Here is a 10,525-nt window from a genome sequence, read left to right on the forward strand (position 1 = left end):
CCCCCCCATTCCCCTTCCCCCGGCTCCCAAGGGTGGCGGGGGGTGGGGGAGTAGGTTTCTAGGTCAGTATCACTGAGGGGGATGCTGTGAGCTACAGGCTTTAGGTGGGCGGGGGGCGCGTGGGCGGCGCGGCGGCGGCCACGCCAGGGGTACTGGGACAGGATGACTACCAGCCTGAAAAATGTAACAAAACAGGGAAATCAATTAGGCGCTGTTGATTGGTCATGGAAAAGTCAGGGGAAATTGCTTGACGATCATGGGAAAATTTGGATACGTGCCACAGCTGACATTTCCTATTTGAAAAATATACACTATTCTTCTAATCTGAATATCAGATATTACACTTGCTGCCACTTACATCCACACAACTTTTCAAAACTAAAATAAAATAATGTCTACAATACAGTCATCTTGATTTTCTTTGTTTGTTTTTTTTTGTGTGTTGCAGTAAAGTACCCGCATTCATCAGAATTCTAGCTCCAAAAGGCTCTCTAGAAATCCATGAAGAGGCCTGGAATGCCTACCCCTACTGTAAAACTGTTATCACGGTATGTTCTGAAGTTCTTGAAATTTGTTAGTGATTTTTAATCATCCCTTGTAAGTTTTGATCTGTATGGTGTACTCCTGCTGTGATTTCTTTTTGTTAAGAATTATTTTTATACTCCTACATTTCAAATCCATTTTTATTATTTTATGAAGGGGGTTAACTAAATTTTATTGCAGAATCCTCATTATATGAAGGAAAAGTTTATGCTGGTTGTGGAGACACTCCATGTTCCCGATTCCGGCAAATCCAACAATGTGAGTTCTCTTGCAGAGATGACCTAGGAGAAAGTCGCTGGTGAATTGCTCGTGCTTCCGTTCTATGGTGTAGGTCATGTGCTTGTGTCCTGATGTCCAGTGGATTTTCAGATTGTGTGTCCGTCTTCTGCCTCTCCTCACAGGTGATCGTTGGTGACTGGTGTCCTTGTTCCTAATGCTGAACATATTGGGTGCTTCAGGATCTTGTGTGTGGTGTCTTGGTTTGTGTTCTGATTCTCATGCATTTCTTTGTTCTGCTTTTTGGCATCCTGGTACTTCGGTTTGGGCATCACAGAATCCCGGCTACATGAAGGAAAACTTTTATATTGTCATTGAGTCATACCATATAGGGGATAGTGGACACCAAGAAAATGTAAGTTATTCAATTCTTGCTTGCCAAATTACTTTTTATTTCGTCTTTCAAATTTATGTTCCATTTATCTATTTTATTTACATAAACCTATACACATATTTTAGAGCATGTAAAAAAAAAAAAACACTTATTTTAAATTAACCCTTTAGATAGTAGCGTTTTACACTTCAAACTCAATAAGCTTCCATTTGAATGAATATTGCTATGATGACTAATGTCTAATTTAATCCTATTTGATCACCTTCCATGTTATTTTAATAATTTTTCTGTGTGTGTGTGTATAACTATATTTATTATTAATTTTTTTACATTTAACACTTTTTATGCCATGAGTCTCTATTTTGGCACAAATGAACTGTTCAGCAGCATGTGCACAAGACCGTAAGCTGATGTTGATCTTCTGTCGCTAAAAAAAATTCGGAATGAGTCTTGGGATAAGGTTTCAAACGTCTCTCATATGAACTAATATTTGGAAAAAACAGGCACATAAGAGTTGGGAAACTTTAAAGAGACTGGCATGAAAAGTGTTAAATAAAAATATATTCTTCTGTATTGAAGTTGCATCGGACTATGTTCTACCCAGGTTCATGAGCTGCCTCCTGAGAAGCTGAAACAGAGGGAAGTCATTCCAATAGATATTGCCAATGACCCAATTGCTGCAGCAGACTACAAAAGCTCTGAAGACCCTAAAATATTTAAATCAGAGAAAACTGGTCGAGGTCCTCTCACAGACGAAAAATGGACGGATAAGGTACTTCAACACTTAGTTGTCTTGGTTGTATTTTAATTCTGAAGAAAATTTTCTCACTACTGCAATTGCTTTCAGGTTAATCCAGTTATGACTTGTTACAAGCTAGTGACAGTTGAGTTCAAGTGGTTTGGCCTCCAGAACCGGATAGAAAACTTCATTCAGAAGGCAGAGCGAAGACTTTTTACAACATTTCATAGGTAACTTTTACTATACTTTTTATTTCCATAATTACTGCCATGTTCTGTTTATAAACCTTCTGAATCACTGTTAAATGCTTTTCTAGACAACTGTTCTGCTGGATGGACCGCTGGCATGGCTTGACAATGGCAGATATTCGAGCTATTGAAGAGAAAACCAAGGAAGAGTTAGACAAGGTGTGTACTGTTATGATTCATATGGATGTCAAGGGTCTCAAATAATCGTCTGGATAACTTGTCAACTTTTTTGGTTTCAGCAACGGAATGTCGGTTCAGTTCGTGGAATGAAAGCAGATTCAGATTAAGAAGATGCTCCTATTAAATTCCAATGTTCCCATTCACTTCATCACATTTTTAACAACAATGTGCTGTTTTGTGTTTGGTGATCTTAATGAAAATAGTTCATAATTTTTTTTCCAAACTTGGAACTTTTAAAGGATTTTTGTTGAAGACTAAATGCAATCAAATATTGCTTTAGTTATCATGGTTATTCTTAGTCTCAATTGGAGTGAATTATTTGCTGGGCTCGTAACTTACCTGTAACGGTACATGGCTATGGTTGTATTGCAAAGTTTGTCAAGTACCTGAGAGATTGACAGGTCTGGTCATTCCTCTCCCGAGAGAAAAATACTGCTTGTTATTCTGTCCTTTTAATGATATTTTCTATATTGCTATTGAGTGCAATTGTATTGTATGCAGCTTCTGTTGAAACATTTTGTTTACCCTATGATTTTTACTAAATCAGTCCTGATGTATTGCAGGCAGTGTAATCTTGTAAACATTTTGTCTTCAATGTTTTTTAAAAATGATTTCCCTCATAGGGAAATTGCAATATTTAATTAATTCAAATATTTTATGTCATAGTTTGTCTAAGAGCTGTTCGAATGAATTTTACTAATACTTTCCTATTGTCATGATGACATCAATGGAAGCCATATGCCTTTGAATTATTTTTTTCTTGGCTTCTAGGTATTGAGCAGATGAGAGAAGTGTGAAAGATGTGTGGTGTGGTTTTGCCAGCTGCTATTGAAATGCTGCTGGGGCCTATCAGTGTACAAATTAGCATCAAATTAGTGTGGTGGGTAAAGGTTTTCAGGGTCAGCTCGTTTCCTATCTCAGAAACAATGAATATTGTTCTGAAGCTCAAATAAAGTGCAGCTTGCTGCCCTTGTTTGCAGTTTATGCACATGTAAACTTCAGTCATTTTTTTCTCAGGAGTGCAAATGAAGAATTTGTGGTGTGTGGCATTACTGTGCTGTAGGATAAAATAAATGCCAAAGAAAGTGTAGTTATTCGTTCCTAAAGGGAAACTGAGACCCCTGTAGACCTTTTCCTATAAGTCATTTACCTCATTTTATAAAGTGAAATTATTCCTTGTTAAAATTACATCAGAACTCATGGGTCATAGTAATTGGGTGTAGATCTAAGCCTATTGAAATTTGGATTTGTAATCCTTTTGTTATCTCAACTATTTGATTTTGTTGCAGGCAACAATGTTCAGCCTTTCTTCAAAATGGCATTAAACAATAACAATGATGCTAAAGCTATTTTTTTATTTCATTCTTTTGCTCTAGCTTAACTTTTGAATCCCTTCCTCTCCCTTACTGTCTTCTCATTTCCTGATTTGCAAAATATGTTATGAACTATCCTGGCTTTGGAAACGTACACTTAAAGTCATTATGACCCAAAAAAGAACTTTTTTAAGTGTTTATCTATGGTTACCACGGTGCTATTTTTGTGGTTACCTGAATTTGATTGGAGTCATAAGATAGATCAGTTATTTGTTTTCTTAATGATTTGTAAATTTGATGAAATAACAGGGAATACAAGGCACCTGTATCTGTTGCTCCAGGAGTCTCTTGTCAATTGTTTCCTATCCACTTTGTATGCATGTGAAATACCTTTTGGTAGCTAAATGTGATGAACAATTTTATTTAAGAAGGAACATAATTTTGGCATCACTAATGTAGAAAAGCTTGGGATATTTGTCTAGTTGTGGCCAACCTATATATTGAATTTCATTATGCAATAAATTATTAACTCATAAGGGAAAATAATGTGATATGCAATTTTCAGGTCATGTCTTGACAGATCTCATTTTGCGTTTCTCTGACGAACACTGTAATGAATTTCTTTCTGAGCTAAACATCGTTTCCCCTTCAACCTGTACTTATTCAATAATCTAATTTTACCAAATTTGACAAATTTGGTAAGTCTCTTGTCATGTCTATACTTACGTACAATACATCCATGTATTTCAAGTTACCATATTATTGCATGTAGTGTATCTTCCATCTCCATGCACAGCTGGTTGTGTGCAATTATGCATGTGCAGCGCAAAGGAAATATTACAAATTACCATTCGAGACCTCTGTAATGTGGTTTGGACTGATGGATTGTTAGTTACACTGTTTGCTTTAGCTGTATCCCTCTCTCAAAGTCTAGAACAAATGAAGACAATATTTCCTCTCTGCAGAGTTGTCAATCGTAATGATGCAGAGCTTGAAAAGTAGGAAGTATTGATTTTTAAAAATGAAGACTAACATCCACAATTTCAAAATGTGATCTGCAGTTCATGATATGAGTGCACCACCTTCTGAAAAATATGTCTTAACATCTTGTGGAGTACACACACTGTTTGCTGTAATTGTGAATCATGGCTTTTCCATTTGGGTGAAAAAAGCAATGTCATAGATATCAGTTCTGTTAGTTTGATTGTTGGCAAAGACACAAATATTAATTTTAGTGCAGACTATAATAATTATCCATTGAACGTGTCTCTCTATTAAAAAGCTCAAAGCATCATTCCATCAGAAGCCTTTGGACTAGCTTTGGAATTTTATTTTCTAGACCTTTTTTCTTGTTATTTAAAAAATGTTGACATAACTCTGTGTGTTCTAGATTATAAGAATTCGTATGAGTAGAAAAATCTGGTCATTGATTGTTCTCTTGACTTGTTACTTATGTGACATTAATTAGATTCAACCAATTATACAAATACAATAATTTGTAGTATTTTGAGAAATCACTTTGGCTGTTAAGTCATGTGACATTGTAAGAGGATTATTAAATCTTTTATGTACTGTAAATTGGAAATGTTATGCATGTACTGTACATAGCAACATAGTTTAGAGGACACGAGAAATAAATCTTAGAAGAGTTAAAAATGGTTTTGTTTTGTATTTTTACCCACCGTTATTCATCCTTTCTCAAGATCCTTTTGCTCCCGCCGCTGGTCTGATTCAAACGCCTGCCCGCGAAATCAGCTGATCAGGCTGATCAAGAGAAAATATATATTGCAAACCTTTCCAAACAGTTACGATGTACAAAAACAATTTAAAAACTTGTTGCCGTGACAGTGAAAACAGAATTCCAGCGATCCATTGCCTCCCCCAAATAATGGGACCTTTCTGAGAGGCATCGTATCTATTTTTTGTTTCTATTCCCGGTTGGTCACAGTGATTTCAAAGGTCTTCTCCATAACATCCAACTCTGGTTCTGTATCTTTCTCTTTATGTGAGTACCTTAGTAATTTTACTTTCTTTATTAAAAACTCACGTCAAAATTTGGGAAGGTAGTCGTAATTTTTTTAAGTGTTGTCATAGTATATCTTAAAGGTGAGGCGGAGAACGGGTAGCGAACGGGATGATTTGGTTTTCAAGGTGCCTAACCTGAACCGTTAGATTGGATGAATGAATTTGAAAATTGACAGTGAAAGAACAAGTGTTTTGAACTTGAGAAGGTTTTGAAGGCAAGAATTTGATCTGAATTTGATTCACAAGAAGAATGGCAGATTTGATTTATAATTTCAACAAAACTCAAGAGCAACGATTGGAGGAATTCAGGGATGTTCTAGTATCTTTCAGTGCATCAGATGTTGTGAAGGCCTGGATCTGTACTTTGGAAAATTTTATTGAGCCGACTGAATGGCAAGCTCTTTGGAAGATTTCTCGTCGTATATGTGAAGAGCTAAACATCATGTTTCCGAAGTTTGTGTTTGTCAAGGTAAGTAGGAATAAGAATTAGGATTATGAAACACAAAAAGTCGATTGGGCTTTGTTTCAACGTTGGTCTTCGTATCATTCAGGTTGTGAATGTGAACTTCGAAGAGTTAACAGCATTCGTAGAGGTTGAAAAGGTTCAAGATGACATAACAATTCCAGTGCGACAAGAAGTGCCACTTGTTGAACTATATCCTACCAAACATCAGGATGACCCTCATCTGAATGTTGAGTACACAGCAAATTTCATTGATCGATTCAGGTATTTATCCGTTACTTATCTCCCTACAGTGTGTTATTGTCTCAGTTTTGACAAATGTCCTGGTTTCTTTACAGATTCTTTTATAACCAGCTCTGGCGTCCATGGGACGTTGAAGATGGAGATGGAGGGGATTGGTCTACCAAGTACTTAGAGTCAAGACTTCAATTGTTCGTTTACATTCTGTTTTGTATTTAATTGCTTGTCATTTATTTAGGAGTTACTAATTCTTTCGTTAAGGAGTTACTAATTCTTTTGACTTCTCCACAAACTAGGTTTTATGAAATGAACAATGGTGTTATTCCGCCAAAAATAGCTGATAAAATGCACCAAAAAAAGGAGCAAGCAAGGAGCCTTTATGAGAAAAAGCAGGAAATTGAAGAAATTTTACGTAAGATGGAAGTGGATTTGGATTCAGAGGACATTACGTCTTCTGTGGCTGAGAAGACCTATGAGTTAATGCAAGTTCATCTTCAAGTGAACCCTCTGATCACTGAACTGCAGCTCTTTGAAAACCCTTCAATGAGGTTGGTTAAGTAAAGAATTAGTTCATGCGTGATGATTACTGGTGTATTTTGAAAACATTATTTGTCTTAAAGGAAACTTATCATTAAGAAATTTATGGAAGAGGAAGAAACTGCAGGAAAAAATTCAACTGCTATAATTGTATGGCAGAGTGGAGTAGTGGAAAGCTTCAGAAAGTATCTAAAAATCTGTGAGGACATACTGGATGCAGATACTCATACAGTGTAATCTAATATACCTTCAGCTAATTAGAAATTCATATATACTCATTGTGATAAAATTTACCCCGGGGGTTCTAAATTTCTTACAGGTGTGCTTCATCTTTAGAATGTGCATTCGAAAAAGCCTTGTCAGGCAATACCATTGTGCTCAATGAAGGAGTTCACCACGCCAACCTTTCCCTAGAATGCAACATTTCCATTATTGGTAAGCTAAAAGAAATATACCTTCATTTTTTTGTAGTATACTGAGTTTTATTTTTAAATTGTCTTAAATTTTTTTCTTCTTTAGGTTGTGGCAGCAGAAATGCAGAAATCGTGGCCAAAAAGAGCAATAATTTTCTTTTTAGTGCAAGGAATGCCAGTATTAAATTCTGCAATCTTAAACTCGATGCAAATCTTGTATCAAATGCACTGCAGATACTTAAAAATTCTAATGTTGAGATGAACAACTGTACAGTCACTGGTGAAGTATCAAAAGGTAGCAGAGGCATTGTAGTTAATTCTGGTGCTTCTGTCCTTTTGGATGGGTGTAATTTTTCTGGGCTTCATGTTGCTGTTTGCTGTCTTCCTGGCTCTCGAGTGCGCATCAGAAATTCATGCTTTCAAAACTGTTCCTTCGGCATTGAGGTAAGAAATCTTGATGAGGTTTACTGTCATGCATATTTCTTTAGACACTATTTCAAAAAAAATTCGCCACCCCCAGGCTTATGAAAGCACAGAACTACAAATAAACATGGTCTCAATAAAAAATTGTAAGGAAGCTGGTTTATTCATTTCGCAATTTAGTGGGACTGATGGTACAGGGAGTATCAAGCTTCTCTCTAAGTAAGTTCAAATTTTCTACATGGACTTGATTGTTATGTTACTGTTAAACTATACTATAATTTGTCACTCTTTCAGGTTTCAGAAATTTGATGTGTCTCAGTTGCAGTTGGACCAGAATACTATTGACGTCAAATTGAAGACTTTATCTAGTGTTATGTCATAGAGCTGCTGATTTTGAAAGAAAGAAAAGATACATTTATTGTTGTTGGTTTTAGTGTTGGTTCTTATTAAGTTTATGTCGTCTATCTACTCTAATTGTGATATTATGCATACAATAAAGTTTTTATACTCTTTTACTGAGAATCTTATGACGATCGGACGATCATGCTCTGCACGTCGTTTGAAAAAATCCCGCTCAGCATGAACATGTGTGAGCTCACTGCCTTGTAGCAAAGGCCCCTGCCCTACTTTCTTGTAAAGACCACCCCACCCGAGAAAAGTGGCGGCCAGCAGCAGCAGCCGCTCAGGCAAGTGATAGCAGACGACAAAGATCGGAGCAGAGTGGGGGACTTTGTTTACCTTGTCGCCAACACCGTTCCGCGCGCCCCTGACGCTACCCGCCTCAGCGCGTGATGTACAGTCGGCGTTTAGCAGTAGCCCTTAGCACTAGCCGCCGCGACCAAGACAGTGCGGGCCTAGACCTTGGCTCTTCAGGTTATTCAGCCCCGTCATGACAGCCCTGCTCGCCCGCCTCGGGCGTCGCGCCGACGCCGTCCCCCTCCTGGTGGCCGCGGCCACCCTCCTCTGCACCCCTCTGACGGCGGCCGTCAAACGGTCGGTACACCCCGGACGACGATGTCGGAGGAAAGATGTCATCGCGGGGACGGCGGCGGCGCCCGGAGGAGGAAAAAAAGAGGGTTATGGGTGCCAGGTCATTAACATATCCGTGTTGTCATCGCCAGGTCGGCCAACATGACGGCGCCCAAGGGCCGCGTGCTGTTCGACTTCACGGGCGCGGCCGCCTCCGTGTCGGACTGGGAGGAGCAGTCCGACGTGGTGCGCTCGGTGGGCATGTCCAAGGCGGCCCTGGTGCTGCAGCGCACGCAGCTGTTCCAGCGCGCCGTCTTCTTCACGCTGCTCAACCCGCAGCCCAACGGCGCCGGGTTCGCCGGCATGCGCGTCGCCACCCAGCTCGACCTGAGCTCGCACACCAAGCTCGCGCTCTCGTGCCGCGGCCAGGGCCAGAACCTCGGCTACAAGGTGGTGCTCCGGCACCGCGGCCTCAACGACGAGCCCAACCCCACCTACGAGCAGATGTTCACGGTGAGTAGTGCCGCCTTTCTCACCTCCTCGGCAAGGTGCCGGTAATGTGAAGTTCAACCTTAAACGACGTCGAAGCGATGTCGTTTTTGTGGTGCCCTCACTACCACGAGCGTCGTTTGGGATCATCCAGAAAGTAGGTCCGTCACTCGCCGTTACGTAAGTGCCAAGTTCAGCCGGCCGCTGCGGGCTCTCATAGCGCCCTGTAGGTAGGCAACATCTTGTCTGCAGGGCATGCGTGCACCGCGGGGTGGCCTACCCAGTGTCTCGCAGGCGCTGAGCTCCCGCAGAGCTAGTTAGCCGTATTTATGAATCCGAGATAAAAGCGGGCGTACTTTCTGGGCGATGTGCCGCGAAGGGAGTTTGGGGGTGGTGGCCGAACGGGCGATCGGGTCGAACGTCCGAACGCCCGAAGTCCCTGCGCTCAGTCGGGCGCTCGAGGCGGGCCGCCGTCTCCACACAGCTGTGCGGCGGGCTGGCCTACCCAACGCGCTGCAGGCGCCATCAGCGTGGCCACGGTGTGCGTTGTGGCGGCGCCACCTTCAAAATTGCGCATTTCTCCGCGAGCCTGGCCTCCCCCGCGGTGCGGGGTTGGGGCATTTCTTTCGTCACTGTTATGTCATTCCTGGCCAGCTGATTGACACGTTATTGATGTCGTCCTGCCGCGACAATGCGCTGCCCGCTCTTTGAATATGTCTTTTGAGAGACGGCGGGCGGTGGTGCTCCAGTTTGTGTGATCGTTGCGTTCCCTCCGCCGCAGGCGCCCGGCGACGGCGAGTTCGCCACCGTGGAGCTGCCGCTGAAGGACTTCCTGCCGTACTACCGCGGCCAGCAGATAAAGGCCAACCCGCTGGACACGAGCCACGTGACGAGCGTCGAGCTGCAGATGTACGGCGGCGTCTACCTGGCCAGCAAGCAGGCGGGCGCGTCCAGCCTGGAGATCAACTGGATCACCGCCGAGTGACTGGAGACCACGTCGCGGGCCGCGCGCCTCGCGCCGGAGCAGCAGCACGCCAACGCCGCCGCAGCCGCAATCCTCCTGGCGTCCGCAATAAAGTTATTGATTTGAATACGTAATTAACGGTTCGGCACAATTACTCTTACCCTTTTTCTCACGCCGTCGGTCACAATCACGCCACACGAGCTGCGGTGAGGTCGCATTGACGCTCAAATCTCAATTCAGTTTTTTGGCGAAAAAACACAAATTACTGTTTTGCCCTTGACGCCCTTTTGACGTTACCGCGTCTGGACAGGCTCGTTACCTTACAGCTGGACCCCCGAGCAGGGCCAAGGACGCAGACACAGGTGGACT

General features: G+C 41.6%; 3 protein-coding genes across 7 annotated transcripts in view; all 3 read left to right on the plus strand.

The window, feature by feature from the left end:
- The window catches only part of LOC113217378 (phosphatidylinositol transfer protein alpha isoform), a 19,490-nt gene extending 15,825 nt beyond the window's left edge, over positions 1 to 3,665 (plus strand). The window contains exons 4-9 of one of the 2 annotated variants that reach the window (XM_026437255.2): positions 449 to 548; positions 724 to 801; positions 1,758 to 1,925; positions 2,001 to 2,122; positions 2,209 to 2,299; positions 2,380 to 3,665. In XM_026437255.2, coding sequence (XP_026293040.1) covers positions 449 to 548; positions 724 to 801; positions 1,758 to 1,925; positions 2,001 to 2,122; positions 2,209 to 2,299; positions 2,380 to 2,427 — 607 coding nt within the window. In that variant the 3' untranslated portion in view covers positions 2,428 to 3,665. Of the gene's footprint in view, positions 1 to 448; positions 549 to 723; positions 802 to 1,096; positions 1,175 to 1,757; positions 1,926 to 2,000; positions 2,123 to 2,208; positions 2,300 to 2,379 lie in introns of both variants that reach the window. The other variant, XM_026437257.2, reaches the window with a different exon arrangement.
- A 1,864-nt stretch (positions 3,666 to 5,529) lies between these two features.
- Positions 5,530 to 8,249, plus strand: LOC113217413 (protein nessun dorma). Of its 2 annotated transcripts, XM_026437307.2 has the most exons (10): positions 5,530 to 5,638; positions 5,728 to 6,127; positions 6,210 to 6,385; positions 6,460 to 6,552; positions 6,658 to 6,909; positions 6,982 to 7,131; positions 7,218 to 7,333; positions 7,418 to 7,755; positions 7,832 to 7,953; positions 8,029 to 8,249. In XM_026437307.2, the coding sequence occupies exons 2-10, from the start codon at positions 5,909 to 5,911 to the stop codon at positions 8,114 to 8,116; spliced, it is 1,554 nt and encodes a 517-aa protein (XP_026293092.1). In that variant the 5' UTR covers positions 5,530 to 5,638; positions 5,728 to 5,908; the 3' UTR covers positions 8,117 to 8,249. The 2 variants fall into 2 exon arrangements, with proteins under 2 accessions (XP_026293092.1, XP_052125507.1); XM_052269547.1 differs by lacking the exon at positions 5,530 to 5,638 and having other exon boundaries at positions 5,648 to 6,127.
- A 111-nt stretch (positions 8,250 to 8,360) lies between these two features.
- LOC113217414 (uncharacterized) lies at positions 8,361 to 10,290 on the plus strand. Of its 3 annotated transcripts, none has more exons than XM_052269548.1 (3): positions 8,361 to 8,420; positions 8,856 to 9,216; positions 9,974 to 10,290. In XM_052269548.1, the coding sequence occupies exons 2-3, from the start codon at positions 8,866 to 8,868 to the stop codon at positions 10,175 to 10,177; spliced, it is 555 nt and encodes a 184-aa protein (XP_052125508.1). In that variant the 5' UTR covers positions 8,361 to 8,420; positions 8,856 to 8,865; the 3' UTR covers positions 10,178 to 10,290. The 3 variants fall into 3 exon arrangements, with proteins under 3 accessions (XP_052125508.1, XP_026293094.1, XP_026293093.1); XM_026437309.2 differs by lacking the exon at positions 8,361 to 8,420 and adding an exon at positions 8,452 to 8,607; XM_026437308.2 differs by lacking the exon at positions 8,361 to 8,420 and adding an exon at positions 8,534 to 8,727.
- Positions 10,291 to 10,525: the final 235 nt, after the last annotated feature.

This window comes from Frankliniella occidentalis, unplaced genomic scaffold, assembly GCF_000697945.3.
Source record: "Frankliniella occidentalis isolate FOCC.00 unplaced genomic scaffold, Focc_3.1 Scaffold95, whole genome shotgun sequence".
Taxonomy (NCBI): domain Eukaryota; kingdom Metazoa; phylum Arthropoda; class Insecta; order Thysanoptera; family Thripidae; genus Frankliniella; species Frankliniella occidentalis.